At 43.7% G+C, this 25,907-nt stretch overlaps 1 protein-coding gene and 1 pseudogene across 1 annotated transcript in view; both read right to left on the minus strand.

The window, feature by feature from the left end:
- The window catches only part of Muc16 (mucin 16, cell surface associated), a 188,228-nt gene that overhangs the window by 99,666 nt on the left and 62,655 nt on the right, over positions 1-25,907 (minus strand). Inside the window, exons 18-35 of the mRNA XM_052726120.1 lie at positions 22,572-22,696; positions 22,227-22,294; positions 20,118-20,290; positions 15,043-15,212; positions 14,767-14,834; positions 13,593-13,765; positions 13,454-13,489; positions 11,100-11,224; positions 10,798-10,865; positions 9,757-9,929; positions 9,608-9,643; positions 8,865-8,921; positions 8,061-8,081; positions 6,020-6,126; positions 5,815-5,882; positions 4,605-4,777; positions 4,476-4,511; positions 4,249-4,305 (exon numbers count right to left, since the gene is read on the minus strand). Of these exons, the coding sequence (XP_052582080.1) occupies positions 4,249-4,305; positions 4,476-4,511; positions 4,605-4,777; positions 5,815-5,882; positions 6,020-6,126; positions 8,061-8,081; positions 8,865-8,921; positions 9,608-9,643; positions 9,757-9,929; positions 10,798-10,865; positions 11,100-11,224; positions 13,454-13,489; positions 13,593-13,765; positions 14,767-14,834; positions 15,043-15,212; positions 20,118-20,290; positions 22,227-22,294; positions 22,572-22,696 (1,734 nt within the window). The remainder of the gene's footprint in view (positions 1-4,248; positions 4,306-4,475; positions 4,512-4,604; positions 4,778-5,814; positions 5,883-6,019; positions 6,127-8,060; positions 8,082-8,864; positions 8,922-9,607; positions 9,644-9,756; positions 9,930-10,797; positions 10,866-11,099; positions 11,225-13,453; positions 13,490-13,592; positions 13,766-14,766; positions 14,835-15,042; positions 15,213-20,117; positions 20,291-22,226; positions 22,295-22,571; positions 22,697-25,907) is intronic.
- Positions 1,555-3,150, minus strand: LOC128102978 (zinc finger protein DPF3-like; annotated as a pseudogene).

The raw sequence follows: 25,907 nt of genomic DNA on the forward strand, positions 1-25,907 counted from the left end.
TAGTTCACTTTTCTTTTAGTCTTTGTCAGTTTATGTTGTTGTTTCTATTGCGTGCAAATTCCACTCTGAGCTGGGTATTTTCTCACAGAAATTTCAAGCAGAGGCAACGAAGAATTTTAAAAAGAAAAAATGAAAATCTTATTGCACAAACTTGAGCCGTTTCCGAAACTTGGCTGAGCTGAGCTGAGAGATGCTGGAGGCTTTTCCATCCAATCCCCGCAGGTTCTGGCATTAGTTGAAATTCATGCTCAGGAAGGGCTGGATGAGAGAAGGAGAGGCAGGGGAGGAAAGCCGTCTGGATTCTCTTCACCTTCTTCGGGAATGGCTTGCTTGAAGGATGCACAGTTCCTGGGTCACAGAGTGGACTGTTTGAGCAGGGCCTCCCAGCTGTTAACAGGGACTGCCAATGAGGTGGATAGTCTTCCTTATCCCTGAGGCCTCGGACTAAGTGTTGCTTTGGTTTATTACAAGAAATGCTATTGGAAAGATAAAACTAAGTGCCTAGCAGGCACTCTAAAAAGTAGAAGAAATACGGAAGGCGTCATCCTCCAATGGGTGGCTACATGTTTTTACGCAGGGGCGAAGGGAGGGAGATACGTTGTGTAGTATTGCTCTTCCTTCCAGGAGCAGCACCTCAGTGGCTCTGCCAGGGCCGAGCCTGTGCCTTGCTGACATTCCATTCCTGTGTTCAGATGGACACTCATCTTTACCAAGACGAAGGTGAGGGAAACCCAGCAACAAGGAAGGGAGAGAGGAGCCAAGGGAAGTGGCCACTGCTGTTCAGGGCCAGAGCTGGAGGGAGGCCAAATGTAAGTGGCTTCTCTGGAATGGCTGCCATTTTCTCACAAGCAGAGAGAAAGATGTAAAGGTCATGGAGGGGTCTGCTCTGCAGAGCCACCAACTCGCATTGAGGAAATTCTCCACACACACACACACCCCGTGGCTTGCCTCTAAACAGGATATTACTTCCATTTCTTTGATTCATCCATTCTCTCTCTCTCTCTCTCTCTCTCTCTCTCTCTCTCTCTCTCTCTCTCTCTCTCCCTCTTCCCTCATCTGAATCTAATAATGGCTAGCATATATAAATAATAATTATCAATGTTATTTGTTCTTTGTTTCCAAATCTCATGTTCCTCTTCTCTTGAAAACTGGGGAAATCAACTCTGCTCACATAAAAAAGATGCCCTCCCCCAGCAGAAAGAAAATCCACCTAACTTCCTATTTCGAGGGAAAATAAATAGCCCACCATGGTGCCATCTCTCCCTGGAGGACTCTTATTCTGCTCTTTCGCTGATTTGTTTTCAGTAGTTTGTGCTTCTGTTGCACCCAGAATAGAAGGATGCTAGGAGGGGAAGGGACCCGTGGAAGGTAGGAGAAAAAAGCAAGGATAACGGGAAAAGCCCAAGTCATCTTTCATTTAATAAATATATATATATATATATATATATATATATATATATATATATATATAATAAATTATATATATATCAGAACTAGAACAGTGACCAGAGTCAGAGGGGGTGGCTAATTGGCCAGAAAGTCTGTCCCATGGACTCAGCAGCTGCCCTTTTTATCTGCTGTGGGTGAACCCCAGTCACTGCAGCGTCCTCGACAGGAGCGAGGCTCTTCCAAATCATCCTCATCAAAGCCGTAGAAAGTTGAGGTGTCACTTTCTGATGTGTAACCGAGTAAGTCCTCCGTGGTATGTGCTGCGGCCGCTGCCTCCTTCTCATTCGTGCCTTCTCCTCCCAAATAAGCAGAGCGTCCACAGTCTACACAGGACACCAGCTCTTCAGGCCTCCCACTCTTCTTGTTCATGTTGGAGCCCCCCAAGCAGAAGTCACAGTAGTTATTGGGAATGACTGTCCCATCTGGTACTTTCTGGGGTCTGTGGTTGTCATTTCTATGGTTGGGTGGGGACCAAGTGTCTTGGTCTTGGGCTTCATCCCCATCCTCGATGGCCAGATGAGTGTGAGCATAGTGGTAGCTGAGTCCCCCGGTCGATTCTTGTAGTGTTTTCCACAGATGTCACAGATGTAGGGTTTGTCATAGTCTTCCTGAGAAGCAACATTATGTTTTCTCCTGCCACCTGCAAAGCCACGAGACCGTCCTCTGGTCCTGTTCTTGCGCTTGAGAATGTCCTCTTCCAAATCATCCTCTTCATTCTCTTCTTCTACATTTTCATTGTTTTCCAAAACCCTCTGTATTTCCTGGATGCTTTCCTCCTCTCTGGCATCCACTTTCTTCTCCATACCTTCACCACGAAGCAAGGCTTCCAATGTGGTGCTCTCAGAGGTAAAGCCATCTTTCTTCAGGGGCAGCTCTACTTCAGGTTTTATTTGCAGGAGTCGAAGCTTTGGGTCCTCTGGTGGATGCAATCGTCGCTTCTTGAGCCAGCAGCCGGCAGGGTACATGTACAACTGGCCTGGACCAAGGCCTGGGCCTCGGTGCCTCTTTTCCATCCAGATGTAGCAGTTGTTCTGGGGTACCCTAGTCTGCGAGTCCACAGGAAGGGCAGACACACGCTCCGCTCTGCACACAGCCGTGAGCTTTGGCTCTGGCAGTGCTCAATGGCTACCTTGTAGAACTGGTCCCCAAGAGCTTTCAGGGAGTTGTGAATGACAGTCGCCATTTTACTACAATGTAACAGAGTTTTAAAGGTTCGCTCAGGGGAAGTGGCAGGCCAATCAGAGCACGGGATACCAGCCTGCAGGCCAATCGGCAAGGCTGGTCACCAGGTAGGCAGGGCCTGCATGGTGGTGGTTGTTAGGGGAGCTTTGACAACATTGAGAGTGTTGATTCTCAATGGTATTTTCAATACAAACCCTCAGTTTGAATACATGACAATGTATCATAGCAGTCTAGTTTTTAGGAGTCTTGCTGTGGTTTGAAGGAGAAATGTCTCCTATCGTCTCATGTGTTGGAATTCTTGGTGCACAGCTGGAGGCACTGGTTGGGAAGGTTGTGCAACTTTTAGGAGGTGGAGCCTTGCTGGAAGAAGTGAGCCCAGCTCCACTTCCTTTCTAATCCCTGACTTTGGATGCAATGAGGTCAGTCAGTCTCCTACTTCCACTCCTCTGCCTTCTCTGCTACGGTAGATTATGCCCTTTCAACGGAAAACCAGAACAAACCCATCCTCCCTAAAGAAGCTTCTTGTTGAGTATTTTGTCACAGCAATGAGGAAAGTAACTTATACAAACGTTTGTGTCACCCGATTGACTAGGTAGCCATTGAGCACTGCCAGAGCCAAAGCTCACGGCTGTGTGCAGAGCGGAGCGTGTGTCTGCCCTTCCTGGACTCGCAGACTAGGGTACCCCAGAACAACTGCTAGTTCACACTGCTAGAATCAAAGCATAAGTGGTTTACAAGCACCAAATCCCAGTGGCGAGCAGATGGATTTTCTTGCTCTTTGTAAAGGTGTTTCTGGTATCTTTGGTATTTTCACAAAGAAAATATTGTAGAATAGTTGGGGAAGAAATCCAGGAAATCCAGAAATGACTGGTTCATAGATTTTAGACAAATCAAACATTTAAAATTCTGCTAATAAGATATGATTATACTTTTGTAGTCAGGAAGTTGATACACACTTACACTGGGGGATACTGGTAAATTTAGCAAGAAGAATATCCTCTTATCTATTTAGTCTATTCAACAAAAGAAGTTTTTTCTTCTTTTTTCCCCTAGCTCTTGTGTAGCCCAAGCTAACCTCAAACTCTCTATGTGGCCAACGATGACCTTAAACTTCAGGTCCTTATGCCTCCGCCTCCCAAGTTACAAGCAAGAACTTCAGTGCTCAATTTGTGTGATGCTGGTTGGAGTTCAGAATTTTGTGCATGCTAGACAAGCATTTTGGCACCTAAGCTATGTCTTTAGTGCCAAAAGTAGTTATTGAAACAAACTCACTGATTAGTTGTTAAACTACAGATTTGATTGTTTAATGTGCTGGTTCTCCACACGTCAACTATTATAGACTAAATAAATACCCTCAGCAAATAGCCCTGATGGGATGTACTGTTGTCAGGGAGGTTGGGTGATGTAGAATTCAAGGGCCAGTAAGATTCAGAAGCAGGTACTAGGGGATGTTTTAGGATGAAGGGTGCAGTGCTAGAGAAGTGTATGGCAGATTCCTCGGTGACCTGGGAAGATGCTGTGAGATCCATTTGGGGTCCTCTGGGGTTTTTCATCTGCCCCAGACCTCTGCTGATCTTTTAAATGACTGGGAGAATCTAAACAGAGGGGAATTCATACCTGTGGGAGTGGAGGAAATGTTTGGCATTTCTTCAGAAACAGTGGCCATTACTGATGCTGAAAAGTAAAAATAATTCAAGTGTTTTGACTGGAGACCCCATGCATTAGGAGATACAAGGAAGTGACACCTTCCCCATTCATAGCTAAATGAAGGTGAGTTACAAGCATGGGGTAGGGATTCACACTCATGGGCTTACTAACGAATAATGGAGACTCAAGATACTTACTTCTGTGGGTGGTGGCCAGAATGTGCTGTGTATAACCTACACAGATAATGAAAAATGAGTGAAAATGAGGAGGAATTGAGAAAGTAGCGGTGTGGGAGGAGAGGAGTATGACTCTGAAATATAGCTCACCATTGACATAGAGACTGTTCTGGTCCAGGGTGTAGGGTCCTAGCTGCATGATGCCATCATTCAATCTTTTCAGCTCCCAGTACAGATGCTCTCTATCCAGCCATTGATTAGAGGTGTTGGGGTGGTAGGTGCAGATGGCATCTACTCCCATGGCTGTTCCATTGTTCTCAGGCCTGGGAAGGGCAGGCAAGGGGATTGACATTAAATGGATTACTTAGGGAGGGATCCAGAAGTGTCTGGTATAAGACTGGAAAGGGCCAGAAGAAATGAATCACCTGGTATATTGCTGAAAAGACAGGCTTACACTCTCTGAATATACTGACTCTTTATGGCCATGAGCAGACATGGAGTGAAACTGTTAAATGTAATGCAAGACTCAAACTACATCCTCATGTCACAGTGCCTAGAGGGCTCATATTTACAATAGATGAAAACTGGAATTGGGAGCAGACAATTATCCTAAGAGAAGTCCTATGCACTAAACTTAAAATCACCTCCTTTATTCCAAAGTCAGAGATAAAGGAAAGAATTAAGAATAGCTGAATATTAGATCCTGTGGGGGTTGCAGGCTATGGGGATAACTGAGGACAAATGTTAGGAACAGGAAGTAATGTGGCACTGGAGGTTATGTGTCCTAAATTCCCCAAAGTTGAGAACATAAAGACAGGAGGAAAGCTGAATAAACTGGCTTAGAAATACCTGAGGTATGATTGGTCCACCATCCTTGTGGTGTGTGTGTATGTGTTGTGTGTGTGTGTTTATAAAATCTGTTGTTGGGGGAGCATGATGGTGTATATGTGTGTGTGTTCATGCTTATGTATGCACATGGAGGTTAGAGAATAACTTGTGTGTTTACTCTTCCTTGGGAGCCATCCATCTTGTGTTTTTTAGATTGTTATCTCTCTGCCTCTGTCTCTGTCTCTCTGTCTCTGTCTGTCTGTCTGTCTCTCTCTCTCTCTCTCTCTCTCTCTCTCTCTCTCTCTCTCTCTCTCTCTCAGACCTAGGTCTCACTGATTTGGCTAGGTTGACTGGCCAACTAATCCCAGGGACCCTCCAGTATCTACTTCTCCAGTGCTGGGTTTATAAGCACATGCTATCATGACTAGCTTTTTAGGTGGGTGTTGGGGACCAAACTTAGGTCCCCGTGCTTGGTCAGGAAGCACTTTATTGACTGAACTATCTCTCCTAGCCTGTTGTTATAAGGTCTCACCTGAGCAATGTCAGTCTGCATCCAGAGAACAGTGGGCCAACACTGGTTTTACCGAACAGTGCCCTGAGCTGTGGAGAGAGGAGAGAGGCATGAGAACTATGCTGAGGATTTAGGGCTTAGGGCCTTCTTCCTGATCATGACATGGTTTGGTGAGTGCAGTTTTCATCTGTGGGTTGACCTTTATATACTGGAGTGGGTAGCTCACCAGTCTCTGCAGGATTCTCTCGGTGGCTTTGAACTTTCTGGATCCTGGGTGACCCATGTCCTCCACATACTCCAGATTAATGACAGTGAAGTTGATGGTAAAAGGCACTGGAAGGGGATTTATTACTGCAGGAGGAGAGAAGAGATGTGAGAAACACAGTGTCTGAACATTATCTTATTTTCTCTCTCCGAACTTGAGCTGGGACATCACCAATGTGCATCTTCTATCACTCAGAAGGGGTTTCTTCAAAAGTGGACAGTTTCCTCATAGAGAAGACTCAAATATCAGTTTCACCTGATAGTTACTAAGGATGAATAGGATTACTCTAGACTGGTAAATATGCTATTAACCAGAAAGGAATTATATCTGACTCTCAGGAGAATGAAAGTCACATAAATACTCTCCTTTTGGAATTTTTGTTTAAACAAAATGTGTTCTTGACATCTACTTATTTACTGATTACGTGTGTGTATGTTTAGATGTATCTGTGATTGAGTATATGTGCACATGTGTGTGCTTGTATACATGTGTTTGACAGCCTGTGCCTGTGGGAGTGCACATGTATAGATGAGGGAGCACAGCCTAGATTGTTTTCCTTCAAGGACTGTCCATCTTGCTCTTTTTGAGACAAGGTCTCTCATTGGCCGGGTACTCCTCAGGTAGGCTTGACTGGCTGTCCACTGAGTTCCAGTGATCCTCAAGGCTCTGTCTCCCACAAGCTAGGATTATAAGCACGTGACACCACGTCACTTCCTTTTTTCTTCCCTTTTCTTCCTTCCCTTCCCCCCTCTCTCTTCCTCTTTCTCTGTCTCTCTTTCCTTCCTTCCCTCTCTCTCTAGCATACATGGGTTCTGGGGAATTGAATTCTGATCCTCAAGCTTGCAAAAAAAAGCACTTTAGAACTCAACTATCACACCAGCCCTTATTATTATTTTGATTCTTATTCTTAAGAAACATATGTTGGTCATTTGTGTGAGAGGTCCTGTTTAATGAGCTTACACACAATGGAGTTGCTACTGGGAACCAAGTGGCTATTATGATGTCCATTTCACAAATTCAAACACTGAGGCCGTGAGGACTGGCAAAAATGGCTCACTGGGTTAAGCTGCTCTGCCAAGCCTGATGACCGAAGTTATACCCCTGAAACCCATGTGGTGGAAGGACAGAACAGACTCCAGTTGTCTTCTGACTTCCCCTTGTGCACAGAGTCTCTCTCTCTCTCTCTCTCTCTCTCTCTCACACACACACACACACACACACAGAGCAAGCAACCAGTCAATGTGAATAAAAAATCCTGAGCTAATGAGAAATTAAGTAAATTGCCCAGATCACAGAATCCAACTTGAATACAGGACATATTACTGTAGTGTTCATATATTGCTTATTCATTTGACATATGTGAGCTTATGTTATTGTGTTAGATTCTGATTACCTTTATATAATTGACATTTTTCAAGCACTATACTTCAACACCAATTTTTTTCAAAATTTATTTATTTATTATGCATACAGTATTCTGCCTGCATGTTTTGCCTGCAGGCTAGAAGAGGGCACCAGATCTCATTATAGATGGTTGTGAGCCACCATGTGGGTGCTGGGAATTGAACTCAGGACCTTTGGATGAACAGCCAGTGCTCTTAACCGCTGAGCCATCTCTCCAGCCCTCAACACCAATTTTTAATATAAATCCTACAATTCTTTCTGACAAGTTCTCATATTGCCTATCCCAGTCTCTAGCTAGCTATGTAGTAAAGAATGACAAACACCATCCTGGCTCCATCTTCTAAGTAGTGTCATTACAGGCATCCACCAGCACAGTTTAAGTGATGCTGGGGGATCACACCTAGGGTTTCATGAATGTTAGGCCAGCACTTTACCAGTTAAGCTGTATCTGTAACCAAGCCTTTTGATTTTGAATCATCATAATTTAGCATAGCAGTGAAATTTGGGGGAGTACTTACATCACCATATGATATAGCTCTCTGCATACTAGATTAAATTAGGAGAAGCTGCTAACAGAGATTAAATTCCAAAGGGTGACAGATGGGTTTTCCTTGCCCTGCTTTGAGATATTTTTGATATTTTTTCCAACTTTAACTTTTTAGGTTTTAAAAATTCTGTGTTAGGGAGGATGTATGCACATCTGTATGAGCATGTGCATATGGAGGTCAAAGGGCAACCTGGGAAATTGGTTTTCTCCTTCTACCATGTGGGTCTCAGGGATTGAACTCATATTTGCAGCCTTTACCCACTGAACTATTACAGGCTTGATACTTTTTATAGTTCTCACAATAAAAACATTACAGATGAGTTGGAAATAAATGAAAAGCATAATCCTGAAAGTATAGGAATGATTTGCCATGGTTCATCAATTTTGGACAAATCAAATTTTCTTTATAAGTATACAACTATAGCTTTTACACATTGTAAAGAATCTGATACACATTTATATTAAGGGATATATATATATATATATATATATATATATATATATGATGAATTATCCAGAATAATAACTTTGTTGAGACACTTGATAGCACACTAGTGACTGCACACTAGATATCTAGTCTCAGCCAACAGTCCTGCTCCTATGTATCCTTCTAAGGGATGGGGAAGGATTTAGAAGTCCATGGCCACCAATAAGCATGAGAAAAAATTACAAGAGATTCTGAGTATCAGAGAATAGATAGGATTAAAAAGATTCTTTGTGGCCTGGGAAGAACCTGTGAGAGTCATCAAGAGTCAACCTTAGGATCCTCTGGAACATGTCATTTCATCCACTCCTTCTCCAGACTCTAAAGATTCTAAAACCACTGAAAACATCTTCAGAGAGGAGAATTCTTACCTGTAGGGCTGGGAGAGTTGGCAGTCATTTTTATAGAAGCAGTGGTCATCATAGAAGCTGTGGAGGTAAATTCTCAGATGATTAAAGTAGAAACCCTTTAGCTTGGAGACATCAGGGAGAGAATACAGATGTTGGGGTTAATTTTGTGTTAAAGTCTCTGTCCATTCCAGGCTAGAGATGAGGGAAACTTGTATCATTTAGCAATTTCCTTTGAATTAAAATATGCATTCCAAAAAGGAGAGGGGAGGCTCAGGAGACAGAAAAATAAACAAACCTCACAAGTCTGGTAAAGCTAAAGCTAGGAGATTCTTAGAGTCCAAGGTTATAGAAGAGAGAAAAATGTTTAAGGGAGAAGCCTCTGACCATCTGAGGTGCCTGGAAGAGACTCTCTGACCTGGTGAACTGCCTGCAAGCCAAGTAGAGAGCTTCATAAATGCAGCTTCTGTGAGTTTTCACCAGTGCTAGGGGGGTGACTGACGATGAAGCTGCCTTTGAGTCATCCCTTGCTCTTGTGAGTAACCCTAATAAACTCACTGGTTACCCAAGTTGAATGGTAGTGTAATTGCTACTTTGGTGTACAATCAGTTCCCTCTCTGGGATGAGTAAATGTTTGTGTGTCATGTCTCTCCAGGAACAGTCTCACATCAGTTTGAGAAATGGAGATTAGACTTTTGACTGCTTTCATTCCAAAGACCTGGGAGTCATAGGTGTAGTAGAAATTTATAAAAACTGAGAATACTCACTCCTGGTGGTGGTAGACAGGATTTGATGTGTGTAACCTGCAAAGAAAATGAAAGAAAGAGTTAAAATGGAGGGAAATGGTGATGTGGAAGTAAAAGAGAGGAGAATGTGGGCTCTTCGTTAAAGCAAAGTGAAGGTGGCCACTGCTCACCATCGACATAGAGACTGCTCTTGTCCAGAGTGTAAGGACCCAGTCTGCTGACACCATAGGTCAGCCTGCTGAGCTCCCAATACATCGTCTTTCTGTTCAGTGCCAGGCCAGTGGGGTCAGGATGGTAAGTGCAGACAGCATCCACTCCTGTGCCTGCACCATCGTGTTCAGATCTGGGAAGGACAGGTGAGACAATGCACAATAAATAGATTCCCTAAGAAGGTGTCCTGAAATGCTAGGGTAGGGCAAGGAGTAGCCAGAGTAAATGAAAAGGTTGATAGAGGCCCAGAGCAATAGATCAACAGGTGGAAGAATTTGCCACCAGTCCTGACAACTTGGGTTCCATCCCTGGGGCCCACATGGTGGTGCCAATAAATTATACTCTGACTCCCACATGAACACCGTGGTACTGTGTGTTCATACACACACACACACACACACACACACACACACACACACACACACACGTACACATGCACAAATGCATACACACGCTTATATATGTGTTTCAAACAAATAAACAATGTTTAAAAAGGAAAAAAAGAAGATTGGAAAAGACCAGAAGTCAGAGTCAGATTCTTAGCGTATTGATTTCTACTAGACTGAGACAATGAGAAGTCATGGAGCCATGAATTTTTATCAAACACAGGACTCAAATGTCCACTCTCATGTTCCGGTATCTGAGGCGCTCACATATCTAAGACAAATGAGAACTGGATTTAGAAATGACAGCAAGTGAAAAAGGCCATTTTTGTTTTCACAGTAGTCAGAGTACAGAACTGGAATGTGTACGGCCACATCCTTTTATTCCAAAGGCAGAAAACAGCATTGAGAGTTCAAACAGGATAATCAGGAATAGTTAAAATTGTGACAATAGTCTACTGGGTGTGGAGATAGCGGCGGGGAGGTGGTAGGATTGGAAGATACCTTGTGTTAGGGCTTCCTCACTTCATCTGAACAGAAGCTACCCAGAAGGACAACAGAAGGAAACTCAGTACACCTTTAGGTCTGCCACCCCATTTCCATATCCCCCAAACCCACCTGAGTGAGGTCAGTATGCAGCCAGAATACAGGGAACCAACACTGGATTTTTGGAACAAGGGCCTCAGCTGTGGAAGAAAGTTAGAGGAGTGAGGAGAGATGAGCAGGTAGAGGTGAGGCAGAAGTCAGGCTGGCAAGGTATTGAGACATTTCATCCTTGGGGTCAGGCTGAGATAGGCCAGGTCTTCTTGGAAGATTTATCTTTGGGGTCAGTGGTAGATTCTTCTTCCAGGGGCTTGTGTGACAGGTAGGCATGGCTTATACCTGTGTGCGGTGCTAGGCATAGTGAACAGAATTCTCACCAGGCTCTGCAGGGTTCTCTCAGTGATATTGAACTTTCTGGATCCAGGGCGACTCATGTCCTCCTCAAATGCCAAATTAATTATGGTGAAGTTGATAGTAAAATGTACCAGGACAGGGCTTGCTGCTACAGAGGGGGCAGGAGAAAGACAGATACTAAGCTATTATTTTCCTCTGAACTTGAGCTTGGAGAATCAGCTGTGTGCATAGTCTTGCACTGAGGAGAATCTTCCTCTAGGAAACACAGTTTCCTTGGAAACGAGACCTCACCCCAACTTCAACTAAATTACAAAGGATTGATGTGTGTGGGTGACTTCACTGTGAAGCAGAAAGAAAATATATCTGTCTCTCCAGTTGGCAAAATCTCTATAGGTTGCTTCCTTTCCTGAAGTTCCTTTTTAAGGCCAAGTCTTTTCTGAAGTTTACATACTTATTAATTTAAAACAATTCTTCAATAGAGACTGTGCCAGAATGTATTGGTTTGTTTGTTTAGCGATGACTGTGTGTGTGCATGCCAAAGCATGGATGTGAAGACCAGAGGAAAACTCTCAGGAACTGGTTCTCTCCTTTCACCGTGTAGGTCCCAGGAATAAAAATCAGTCCATCTGGCAGCAAATGCCTTTGCTCCCTAAGTCATCTTACCCACTGTCCATGTGTAGCAGATCAAGTTTGAAGTTCTTTGCTTATACTAGACTGATTGCTTGCACTGAACAAGGTATTATAATGCAATGCAAGTAGTATGGAATGGAATACAAATGGAAAACCCCCAGCAAATTATGAAGGGCTTGCTTCCAAGTCACAGTCTGTAAGTGGCAGGACCGAATGTTAATATAGGACATATATTGCAGTCTATGCCTCCTATGCACTCAACCTATGTGAGGCTGTGCTATTCAGTTAGATCTGATTTTTTTCTTAATGTGAATGTGTATATATATGACAGTGCATGTTTATATTTGTGTGCATGTGTGAAGGTCAGAGGAATGACCTTGGGTATTACCATCAGGAACACTTACTTCCTTTGGGATAGAGACCTCATTGGCCTGGAGCTTACCAGCTGTCCAGTGAGGCCCAGGGATCTGCCTATCTCTGCCACCATGTACTGAAACTTCAAGTGCTTCCTACCACATCTGGCAATTTTACATGGGTCTGAGGAATCTAATTCAGGTTCTGGTTGCAAAACAAATGCTTTACTGAGCTACTCCTGTGCCCCTGAATTGGCTTTTGACACAGAAGTTTTTGAAACAGAACAACTTCAGTTCTCACCTAGCAGCCCTGCTAGTTTGACCTCTTCAAAGGGCTAGGAAAGGATTTAAGACTACAGACTGCCTACAGGTTTCACGAATATATTTTAGAAAATGTCTTGGCCTATTGGGTCTGATATTTAAGGAATTCTCAGGGAATTGAGATGTGCTACATGCTCCATCCCTCCTTTTGCCTGCTGCAATTATAGGAGTATCTTCAGAGAGAAAATTCCTACCTGTGGGACTGGAGACAGGGGTTGTCATTCTGCCAGAAATGGTGGTCACCATAGAAGCTGAGGATTAAAAAATACCTAGTGTTTAGAGTGAAAATCCTTTCATTTTCAAGATACCAGAGGGGAGTGCACATGCCTGAGACTTCTTCCTATAAATAATGTGCAGATGTGCAGGTGTATATGAAGGCCAGGGGACAACATCTGGTGTCATTCTTTTTTATAAATTATTTTATTTTATTTGTAGGGATGTTTTGCCTGCATCATGTCTATGCACCATGTGCACGCCTGGTGCTCAGTGAGGCTGGAAAAGGGCATCTGACTCCCTAGAACTGGAGTTATAGATGGTTGTGAGCCATCCTTTGGGTATCCAGAATAGAATCCAGGTCCTTTGGAGGAGCAGCTAGCACTGTTATTTGCTGAGTCATCTCTCCAGCCCCTCAGGTATGGTTCTTCCTCAAGCACCCTCTACTTGGTGTTTTAAGCTCAAGGTGTAAGGGCCTAGCTGGGTGATACCATTGGTCAGCTTGCTCAGTTCCCATTACATTGCTCATTGTCCAGGCCAGGTTAAAGACTTGTGAGTCCTCAATTCAATAAGGCTGGCTGACCAGTAAAGGAGCCTCCCGGTTACTCCTCCTAGAGCTAGGGTTACAAATGTGCACCACTATACTCGGCTTTTCACATGGGTGCTAGAGCTCAAACTCCAGGCCCGATGCAAGCACTTTACTGAGCTGTATGCCTAGCCTGACTTAGGAAATGAGCATAAGTTTCTGTGCATCTGTAGATGGAGAGGGCTTTAGGAATGAAATGTAGGGCTTTTGTTTTTATTTCATGGGGTTGTGACTTACAGCATGGGAGATACTTACAGAGCCTCACAATACTCACTCATGGATGTGGTGGACAGGATCTGGTATGTATAACCTGAAGAGATAATAAAAGAGTGAGAATGGAGTAGGGTGAGGAAGTAGAGGCTGAGAGGGGAGGATATATGCTGTGTAATAGAGCATGTATGGCCACTGCTCACCATTGATGTAAAGGCTGTTGTGGTCTAAGGTGTAAGGGCCCAGCTGGCTGATATCATTGGTCAGCTCACTCAATTCCCAGTACACCTGCTCATTGTCCAGCTCAGATCCAGTGGGGTCTGGATGGTGAGTACAGATAGCATCTACTCCTGTAGCTGCTTTGTCTCTCTCAGGCCTGAGAAGGATAGATAAGAAGAATGATGATAAAGAGATTGCCTAGAAAGCATCTTAAGATGATGGGGGCAGGAGAGGAAGGAGCCAGGAGGAGATAGGATGACTGATATAGAGGTGATGCATCAGGCTTAGAGTCTCTGAGTGTATTGAGAGCCTGTGAGCCTGGGTAGACATGGAGGAAAGATTTTTTATTAAATGTGAGACACTAATCTATATTCTGATGGTGTGAAGAATAGAGAGTTCATATTTAAGACCGATAAGGATTTGGGAATTAAAGCAAAAGGAAAAGACATTAACGTCTGTGCTGGTTAGCTTTAACTGTCAACCTGAATCACCCGGGAAGAGAGTTTAAATGGGTGGGGGGTGTTATCTCCACTGGGTTGACCTGTGGTCACGTCTGTGGGAGCTGGTTTTAATGAAGCTAATTAAGGTGGGAATACCTAGTCCTTTGTGGTCAGCACCATACCCTAGGCAGCAGATCCTGAACTGTGTAAGAGTGGAGAAGTCAAGCTGAGTGTAGGCAAGAGAGCACTCCTCTTTTTAGTTCTCTCTATTCTTGATTGTGGGTGTGGTGTGACTGTCTCAATCATCAGCTGCTGGGACTTCCCTGAAAGTAATTATGGACTATCCCTTCAAAGTTTCAGCTAAAATAAACCATTTCTCCTCTAAGCTGCTTTTGGTTGAGGTGTTTTATCACAGTGACAGAAACGAAACTACAACAGTATCTCAAGAGAAATTCTGGGAGTAGAATTTAAAGTTCCTTTTGTTCCTCAATGAGGGGATGGAGGTGGGAATTCAGAATGGATGAACAGGAAAAGGCCATCAACCTGCGGATGGTCTGCAGGCTGTGGGGGTGACGGAAGTGGCAGTTGTTGGATGTTGGATCCAGTGCATCCTAAATTCCACACGGTAATGTACAGACAGGAGAAAAGGAAGGAAGCCCGGCACACTTTGGGTCTGGGACACATCCAGGATCTCTAGCTTCTTTTTGTTAGGACTCACCTGAGCGACATCAGTCTGCAGCCAGAATACAGGAGGCTAATACTTGTCTTATTGAACAGAGGCCAGAGCTGTGGAGAAAGGGGAGAAGGCTGTGAATACAAGAACTAAGAGAATACAAACTGTTTTCTGAGATGTATGGAGCTAGTATCTGTGAGTAAAACTGGAATCTGTGTTACAAGGTTGAGGTTGGTGTGGCCTTCTTGCAGAGTGTGGTCTAATTCATAGGCATGGCTTACATATGTGGGAAATTCCGCATGTCCTGAACAGAGCTCTTACCAGTCTCTGTAGAATTCTCTCAGTGGCATTGAACTTCCAGGACCCAGGGTGACGCATGCCATCCTCATACTTGAGGTTAGTGATGGTGAAGTTGATGGTGAAAGGCACCAGAGGAGAGACCGGCCCTACAGTGGGGGGTGGGAGAAAGACATACTGAGCTGCTGCTTCCTCTGTGAACGTGGGTATCTTCCAGCACTAGAGTCTGGATCACAGCTTCCCCAGGGAAGAGAGTGCGTCCAACATCACCTGTCATGTATCAAGCATGAGTAGAATTTCTCTGTGGGGTTTAGTACACCATGGTGCATACACTAAACACACCAGATCCTGTGTTGACAAAATTCTAACATGCATCTTTGTTTTCTGAGTTTTCATTTAACCCAATTTGTTTTTCTGCAACTCATGTATATATTCTCTGACTCTCTCTGTCTCTCTGTCTCTGTCTCTCTCTCTTTCTCTCCTTTTATAAAAGTAGAGGGTTTAAGAGTCTGTGAGATGACTCAGCCAAATCACTTGCTTGATGATCTGGGTTTGATACCCAAGACCCACACAGTAGAAATAAAGAGCCAGTTTCCATAGGTTTTCCTCTGATCTCAACACCCATGCTATCTTTTATGCACACACATGTCTGTGTGCACACACAACAAGTAAAAATTAATTTAAAAAGTATTCTTAAAGGCAGAGAGTGGACTAGGGAGATGGCTCAGTCACTAAAGTCAGGAATGAAGATGAGGACTCGATTCTGGAACCCATCTACAAAAAGCCAGGCATGGTGGTATACACTTATAATCCCAGTGTTGGGGAGGTAGGAACAGGTGAATTTCTGGGGTTCACTAGCCAGCCAGCTTCTCCTACTTGGTGAGTTCCAGCGCATTGAGATGCCTTGTCTCAGAAAAGAAACTGGAAGGCACCTGTGGAACAATACCTAAGGATGGCTTTCAGCATCCATAGGCATGTGCACACACATGCAAGCCAACCTATGCCCATATGTGCATGCACATGCACACAGGAGAAAAATTATTTGAAGAAATATATGTGTTATATTGGGGTTAGACTCCATTTTACATGCTTTTCTTAAATCAGAGCCATTGATTTGGTGGAAGATGGTATTAGGAAGCTTGTTTTAAAGATGTAAAATTTGAGCCAAGGGGAAATCAAATACTTATACAGTCTCCAAATTACACGGCCTGGGTCAAGCCAGCCTCTGTGGCCTAGTCTTGGTCTCCTCAAACCCTTGTCAAGGTCCATCGGCAGGTCCAGATGATAGCGGATCCTCAACTTTCTCAAGTGATCACGGATCAGTATACCCCGGAAGCAGTAGGTGTTTGCTGTTCTGGCCACGCCCACCGGCAACAGCTTCTTCATTTTCGTTGTACGGGAAATGAAAGCACCCTACTGAAATCCTGTCTGTGAATCCCTAATCCCTAATAGACTCTTCAGGTTCCTGGATTCTAAGAGAATAACAGATACTGTCCCCCTACCCCACCCCATCCCACCCCCACTCCACCCCACTCCAATCCCACTCCTACCCCACCCCACTCCCACCTCATACCCACCCCATTCCCATGAAGTTCACAGATCTTAGGGTGCCACACTCAGGCACATTCAGAGCACTACTATGCTTGGTACACCTGAAACTAGATGTGCCCCTCTTCTTGACTTCCTCCACACCTAAGAGTCACATATTCCTTCCTGGAAATGTAAGATCCCTCTCTTCCCTCCCCATGCTGCCCATCCAGCAATCAGGGGCAGCCTGGCTATATGTAACTACTTTCTTCCTCTGAGATCTATAAGAAAGGATCATCACGGTGCTTCGTGGGCTTGATATCACCTCAGACACACCACTGTTCTGCCTGTCCATGGGACTAATTACTCTTCTAATGTATCTCTTATCCAAAATCACAGTCTGCCTCAGTGTTCTCCTTGAACCTCAAGCCCTAGCACTTTCAGTGATGGAAAACAAGAGAATAGAATAAGCTAAGAGTGGTGTCTGTTCTTTCAGAACCTTCAGCAGAGCCCCTCAAGCTATGAGAAGGCTGTGTATAGGATGCTGAACCTCAGCTGAAGTAGAGCCAGCCCATGCTAGATGACGTTGTAGTTCTCAGGTCTATGCATATAGTATGTTGTTCTCATTTTTCCTAACTGAAAACTAAGGGGCTGTGGAGATGGCTCAGTCAGTCCAGTGCTTGTCTCACAATCATGAGGGCCTGATTTCAGATCTTCAGTACCTATGCAAAAAGCTGAGTGTGGAGCTACACTACACACCTGTAATCCCAGCACTTGGAAGGCAGAGACAGGAGGATCTCTGGAGCTCCTTGGCCAGATGAATTGGTGAGCTACAGGTCAGTTGGAGACACTATCTCAAAAATTAAGGTGGAGAGACTATGGGAAAACACCCATCATTGATCTTTGGCATCCACATGCATATGCATGCATGCATGCACAAACATCTACACCACACACACACACACACACACACACACACACACACACACACACACTAAGAATGTGGGGAGTCGCCAGACTGATCCAGGTCTTTCTCAGAGTCCTTGATGAAAGGACAGAAGAAACTTTAGTCTGATGCTGGAGTCAGTGCCTTGGAGGAGTTGAGGTTGTGGTTTCTAGGGACCTGACTTTTTTTTCTGGGCTGTAGTAATCAGTCCTAAGGCAGCTGTATCTGTGAAATATCCTGTTCTCTCTTTGCCAATATTATCTTGACTTAGCTCTCTGCTGAGCTGGGCCATTTCCCCCCTTGGAAACAGTACATATAATGCTGACTTCTTAATTAACTTGCTTGGCATAAGTCATCAGGTTATGCAAAATTTCCTTTGTCTTTTCATCTTCTTATTTCTTATCTTCTTTATTTCTCATTTCTGGTTCTCTAATTCAACACTTTACTGTTCAAGCCCCTTATCCCTGATGACTCAGGTCATTGGAAAAGTAAGGAGAGAGAAGGTCATCCATGTACCTGCGGGTCCCACACTAGGGTCGTCTGTGGCAGCATTCCCGCTGGGCTACCTACTCCTGGCCTGGCTCCAGAGAGTAGCACCTAGCCCTAATCCATCTTTTGTTTAGAGGTATCCTTTGTTTCCATCGCCCACCCTATGTGAATCTTGTCTGAGAGTTTCCCAAGGACACAAAACTTGTGAGAAACTTGGTTTGGGGAAACCTGGAAAACTGTGGTACCGGATGAATCCAGAAATTTGCTCTTGGCATTGTATTTTTAGAAGCTTCTTTCAATTTATTTTGAACATATCGAAATCAACTTGCTAAAGTGTAAATATGGAGAAAAATAAAAATGCCCTGGGTGAAAGGAAAGCACTTCAGTCCTTAGAGGCTGGATCCCCCTGTAGCTGGAAAAGGCTAGATTCATTCTTCAGGTGCCTCTGAGTCTTTATTCTATGGACCCACGTGAACTCACACACCAGCACCGTGACAGTCATCTATTTTAATTGAGCACTTACCTGTATAGTCCTACTTTCTTTCTCTGTCTGCTCTGCTGTCTGTTCTCCACAGTCTAGAGCCCATACTATTTTGTTTATGTCACATCATCAGGGCATTTAACACGGTAAGTGCTTAATAAAAACTTGTTGAATGAACAAATAAATAAATGAATGAATGAAGCCTCAGGGCTTTCCTAATGTACCACTGTCACAGGACATTAGAAGTTTGTAGTAGGTATCACACTTTCCTATGCCTCCCCAGTGCTAAGATTACAATACGTACCACCATGCCCAGCATTTATGTGCATGGTGGGAATTGAATTCAGGTCCTCGTGCTTGTATAGCAAGCACTTCATCAACTGAGCCTTTTTACCAGACCTGTAGAAAGGTACCTAAAGTGGAAGCTCATACCCGAAGACCCCAAGACACGAGTTGTACTTATTGCCGGGATACTAGTAGAAAGTCATAGCAATTAGATGAAAATTATAATGAATCAGAGAAAGAAGGCTTCCCTAGGCATGGGCTGCTCATCATAAGATCTTAAAATAATTTTCACTGCCTGAATCTGTTCTGGGAGTATCTCTTCTAAGTCAGGAAATAAAGATGCAGATGAGGAAAACTTAGGCTATTTTGGCTCCTTCCCTTTCTAGGGATGTGGGGTAGGGGGTAAAAAAAATAGGTGAAATGATACTCACTGCTAGTGGTTGAGGTCAGGAACCAATGGTTATAACCTGTGTAAAGAAAAAGACCAAAAGTTAATAGTCAAGGAATGAGGAATGAAAAAAAGTTGCAAGAGCCTGGAATCAATGAGCAAGCATCTAAGGCCTTGTACATGCTAGGGAATTGTTCTGCCACTTATCTAGATCCCTAGATTGCCTCTACTTGATTAAGTCAGAGTCCCACATTATAGCCCAGAAAGACCTCGAACTCACGATGTTTCCACTTACAGTTCTCTTAAGTGGCTGAGATCACAGGTGTGTATCATCATATACAAGTAGCTGGGATACAGGTAAGTGTTGCCTGGCCTAACTTGGATTTATTTTTAAGTCATATTTACCCAATGTTGTCAAAATGCAGATTCTGGGGACTGGATGTAAAAATCAGAGGTCAATAGTAGAGTACTTGCCTAGCATACATAAAGCTTTGGGTTTGAACCCCAACAAAACACACACACACACACACACACACACACACACACACACACACACACACACACACACACCCCACACGAATAGAGACTCTGTAGACAAAACCCAGAAAATATAATTAGATCATAAAGAAGAAATTCTTTATCAGGTTGTCTGCAGTTCACCTCAGTACCATGTCCATTCCTTGCTATCTGTATCTAGTCTCTCCTATATTTCCACAAAAGCTATTGCCTTTCTCTCCCCCTTTCTTTCCTCTCCTCCTCTCTTTCCTCTCCTCCTCCCCCTCTCTGTCTCCCCTTTCTGTCTGTCTGTGTCTGTGTCTGTCTGTCTGTCTGTCTCTGTCTCTGTCTCTCTGTCTCTGTCTCTGTCTCTGTGTGTGTGTGTGTGTGTGTGTGTGTGTGTGTGTGTGTGTGTGTGTGTGGTCCAGAGTATAGACTGTACAATGAACCCCCTGGGGAAGGCAGTTTGCAGCTGCTCACCCACTCACCATTGACATAAAGGCTGTTCTTGTCCAGGGTCAAAAAGTCCAGCTGGGTGATGCCATGGGTCTCATGACTCAGCTCCCAGTACAGCTGCTTTGGGTCCAGCCCCATGCCTGTGGGCTCAGATCGATGGGTACAGATCATGTTCACTCCAGTGGCTGATCCATCCTTCTCAGGCCTGAGTGCAGGGAGATATAGGGATGAGAATAAATTCAAAACAGATGATGAGGATGGCTTGTAAGATTATGTCTGAGGGCTGGAGATATGGCTCAATAAGTTAATGATGCTTGGTGCTCTTGCAGAGAACCTGAATTTGGTTACCAGCGTATATGTGTTGGACAGCTCACAATCCCTGTGCCTGCAGCTCCAGGGTATCTGACATCTTCTATCTTCCAGGAGCACCTACATGCAGGTATGCATGCTCACATATAGACATACACTTACATATGAATATAAATATAAGCAAAAATAAAATCCTTTTTTGAAAAAAAAAAGAATAATCATGTCAGAAAATACCACAAGAGTGCTAGGCAGATGGCTCTGTCAGTAACTATGCTTTGCAAGCATTAGCAGCTGAGCTCAATCCGAGACCCCATGTTAAAAAGCTGAGTGTGGTGGTATGCATTTGTAAGCCCCATGCTAGCGATGTGAAACAGATAGATCTCGAAGGTTCACTGTCAACCTAGCCATACTGAAAAGTTCCAAGACAATGAGAGACTGTAAAACCAAAATGAAACAAACCAACCAAACAGAAGCAACAATAACAACAAAAACAAGGTGGTGAGATCGGAGGGACAGTAACTGAGGTTGACCTCCGGCCTCCATAAGCATGTGCACATAGATACGTGTACAACCATCTGTGTATGCGCACGCTTGCTCCACAAGCATGAAGACCCAAGTTCATATCCCAACAGCCACAACCACATCTGGGCATGGCAGTGCATATGTCTAATCCTAGAGCTGAGGGAGTGACCCCTGTATCTCATTGGCCAGCCAGTGTGGATGAAATGGTGAGCTTCAGGATTTCTGAGAGACTGTCCCAAAAATATATAAGGTGGGGAAACAACGAAGGACAGACATGTTAACCTTGGGCTGAAGACACCCAGACAAGCAATATACCTGCACACACTCTCTCATACCAGAGAGAGAGAGAGAGAGAGAGAGAGAGAGAGAGAGAGAGAGAGAGAGAGAGAGAGAGAGAGAGAGATATTCTGGAGCTGTGAGCATTTTAGATTTAGAAATGTTTAACTTGTACCAGCCTCCTACAATATTTAGTCAATCATCTCAGGATAAGCTTAAGAAACAAATAGTGATTTAGCTCAATGACCTTGCAAATAACACAGTTGTTTCATTTCTTAGCACTTCCTTTTTGTCTTAGCTGTGTGCATGTGTGTGCACAAAACTCTTCAGCCCCCTTGAGTACTTTCAATGAGGCTTATGAAATGAACATGTAAAGCAATCAGATAACTCATTGGAGAAGACTGCATATAGTATAACCTTAACAACATAAGCTTTAAACACTGGATATAATTGTTTGTAGCTATAATTCCAGCATGAGCACTGACATGGAGATATGGGAGGCAGAGACAGGAGAATCAGCTGAAAGTTTGCATTTGCAGCCCAGAGGAAGCAACAACAAGAGAGATTGACTCATAAACAAGGTGGAAGGTGGGCAATGACTCCTAATAAGTTGTCATCTCACTGCTGCACACACCCGCATGCACATGGGCAGACACACGTGACTCTGCACACACACACACACACACACACACACACACACACACACACACACACACACACACACACACAGAGTCAAATAAAAATAAATCTTTAAAAAAGAGAGGTGAGCATGCCACAGAAACTATTCTGTTTCGATTTATACATTTTCTTGAATGGAGAAGAATTTTGAACATTGCTGAGAAATTATTCCTGGGGTTATATTATATACCTTGGTTAGGTGTATAGTATAGTTCAGAGGATGAAAACTGGGGAGAAGATTCAGTAGAGAGAGTATCCCCAGTACTCAGTGTGGCTTTGATGGGCAAGTGGGGAACAGGGAGAGTCAGGAATATGGGAAGCATAGGAGTGTAAGCACACATTCTTAGACATCTTACGTGAGCAAGGTCAGCTGGCACCCAGCGTACAATGGACCAATGGTGGTATTCTTGAACACAGCAGCAAGCTGGAGAGGAAGGAGAGAGAAAAGAGTAAGAGATTTGGGGGTGATTAAGAGGGAGAAGTGGCCGGGCGGTGGTGGCGCACGCCTTTAATCCCAGCACTTGGGAGGCAGAGGCAGGCGGATCTCTGTGAGTTCGAGGCCAGCCTGGGCTACCAAGTGAGTCCCAGGAAAGGCGCAAAGCTACACAGAGAAACCCTGTCTCGAAAAACCAAAAAAAAAAAAAAAAAAAAAAAAAAAAAAAAGAGGGAGAAGTGGAAGGTCATTATATAAGGGCTCTTACCAGGTGCTGCAGGACTGTCTCGGTTTTGTTGAACTTTAAGGATCCTGGGTGTTTCATAACTGGTGTGTATTGTAGATTTGTGATGGTGAAGTTGAGGGTAAAAGGCACCAGGGAATGGATCAAGGCTGCAAAGCAGAAAGGCAGAGAAGAGAACATCTGTCTTCAGCTTGTATGAGATCCTTGTCTTGCCCTGTGTACAGCCTGCACCAGTCCTCCCGAATGTAGGCTCTTATTCTCTCTGTCAGAGGACTCCACTCAATTGGTCCTTGAGCCAATGCAGATAGAAATGGAGAACTCTCTCTCTCTCTCTCTCTCTCTCTCTCTCTCTCTCTCTCTCTCTGTGTTTGCAAGAGAGAGAGGAGGGGTCCTACAACCTTTACCAACTGCTCAATTGGTTCTTGAACCAGAGCAGACATGGACCCTAAATTAAGTTATATGTGACTGCTCTTTATTGTGTCTATGTTCATATACATGGGAATGTATGCGCCTGTGTATATACATATGTATGATGTGTGTGTGTGTGTGTGTACGTGTGTGTGTGTATGTGAGTGTGTGTGTATGTCTGTGTGTGTGTGGCAGGGGGAGGACATCCTTGGATGTCATTCCTTGAACACTGTCTATCCCCTTCTATTATTCTTTTGAGATAAGTCTCTTTAGCCTAGATTTCACCACATCGACTGGTCTATCTAGCCAGATAGCACCAGGAACCTACCTATCCTATCTCTGAAGCACAGAGATTACAAGTGAGCATATGGGTTCTGGGAATAGAACTTGGATCCTCATACTTGTAAAGCAAGCATAAGCATTTCATCAATGACCTATCTCTCTAGCCCCACTGATTGCAATTTTTATTTTCTTCCTTTCTTCAGTAAATATGTATTCCCTACAAGGAATAACATAGCAAATATTTCTGGTTAGTAAAATAGAATAAATGTCTGATATTTAATTATGAAAGAACCCCAACAATAACAATAAAACTAACCCCCTGAAGGAGTGATGCAAATATTAGGAAATCAATCCCAAAGATCTGGAAGACAAAGGGCAAAGCATTGTCATGTCAGAGAGTATCAGCAACCCATGGAGGAAACACAGCCCTCACTGTCCATAATGAACGAAGGAGAAAGAGAGAACTGGTGAGAGAGACCCTTGCTGACCTCTCCACCACCGTTCTACCAACGCCTTCTCTTGGTGAAACTAATCGCAAGCTATGAAGAAGGAAGGGAGGAAAGAAAGGAAAGGGAGAAAGAAAGAAAGAAAGAAAGAAAGAAAGAAAGAAAGAAAGAAAGAAAGAAAGAAAGAAAGAAAGGAAAGGGAGAAAGAAAGAAAGAAAGAAAGAAAGAAAGAAAGAAAGAAAGGGAGGAAGGAAGAAGGAAAAGGGTGAAGTCAGGAAGGGAAGAACAGAGGAAGAAAGAAAAATGAAGTATGAGAGGGAAAAAGAAAGAGGGTAGAAAAGGAAAAGGAAGGCAGGAGAGAGGAAGGAAGCAAAAGGGAAGGGAGGGAGGGAGAAAAGGTGAGGTTGGGAAGAAGGAAGCGAGAAAGAGGGAGAGAGAGGGAAGAAAAAAGAAAGGAATGGTCATTGAGAGGTATGTGTAGTGAGTAATGTGTTTTGTTTTATCACATTTATTTTAATTTTGCATGTATGGGTGTTTTGCCTGTGTAGGTCTGTGGACCACATGCATGTAGTGCCTGTAGAGGTCAGAAGAGGGCACCAGAAGCCCTGGGACTGGAGTTACAGATGGTGGGAAGCTGCCATGTGGGTGATGGGAACTGAACCCGCTCTGCAAGAGCCCTTAGTGCTCTTAAATGCTGAGCCATCTCCCCAGCCCCAAATGTGAATCTTGCAATAATGAGAAATTACAGAAATATTTCATCTGGAAAAGTAATATACTCTGATATTATGTTTTAAATTAATGAACTTTCTTGAGCCAGAATCTTATTATATAGTCCATAGTGGCCTTGAACTCAGATCCTCCTGTCTCAGCCTTCCAAGTGCTGGGATTTCAGGTGTGGGACACTATACCCAGGTTTTTGATACACATTTAAAAATCTTCCTGTGGTTGGTGTGTGGTAAACAGATTACAGAGGGAAAAATAGAAGCAGAGAAACCCCAGGAAAGCCATTTCTGGTGTCTGAGTAAGAGGTATTAGTGGCCTGGATGACAGGTGGAGTGAGGGTGAAGAAAACAATGGACCCAAATTGATATGTTCTAGACCAAGCGTTCTGATGGGTGGAAAGTAGAGTGACAGAAGGAAAGAGGCCAGGATGCTCTTAAGATGTCTTATTTTAGTAATTAATTCCTTTTCTTAGATTGCAATCCCACCAACTCTATGGCAATGACTTCCACTGTTTTCCTCACTGCTATCCCTCAAGTTATTGCCTGGTACTCAACAAAGCCATCAAATGTCCTTCTGTACGACAAATGTCTATTATATCAATTTCCATCTCTTTTGTATCTATAATCATTCCTTTCTTAATAATAAAAATATCACCAGTGAAGTGGTCCTATAAGCAGTTTTACATCCTCATGAAGAATACTGTACTGTCTAGTTTTTGTCCACTTAACAAAAAAATAGTGCCACTTTGGAAGAGGAAATCTCAATTGAGAAATTGCCTCTGTCTTAGGGTTTCTATTGCTGTGAAGGGACACTATGACCATGGCAACTCTTATAAAGGAAAACATTTAATGGAGTGGCTTACAGTTCAGAGGTTCTGTCCATTATCATCATGGTGGGACCTGGCAGCACGCAGGCAGGCATGGGACTTGAGCTGAGAGTTCTACATCTTCATAGGCAGGCAACAGGAAGTGAACTAAGACATTGGGCATGGCTTGAACATATATGTGACCTCAAAGCCCTCCTCCACAGTGACACACTTCCTTCAACAAGGCCATACCTACTCCAAAAAAGCCACACCTCCTAATAATGGCACTGCCTATGAGCTTATGGAGGCCAATTACATTCAAGCTACCACAGCTTCCATCTGCTTAGCCTGTGGCCATGTCTGTGGGACATTTTCTTGATTAATGCTTGATGTGGGAGGGCCCAGCCTACTGTGTGTGGTGCTACCACTACACAGGTGGTTTTTGGTTGTATAAGAAAGCAAGCCTATAAGTAGCATTTTTCTGTGACCTCTGCTTCAGTTCCTGCCTCCAGGTTCCTGCCTTGGAATTCCTCAAAGATGGACTGTAACCTGTAAACCAATTGAACCATTTCCTTTCCCAGTTGGTTTTGGTCATAGTATTTGTCTTAACAATGAAAAACCAAATTAGGATGGAAACTAAAATCTTTGGATGCTGAAGTCTTATTTAGTTAGTTAGTTAGTTAGAAACAGGTTTTC

Source organism: Peromyscus californicus, unplaced genomic scaffold (genome assembly GCF_007827085.1).
Source record: "Peromyscus californicus insignis strain IS unplaced genomic scaffold, ASM782708v3 Scaffold_11__1_contigs__length_118956290, whole genome shotgun sequence".
NCBI lineage: Eukaryota > Metazoa > Chordata > Mammalia > Rodentia > Cricetidae > Peromyscus > Peromyscus californicus.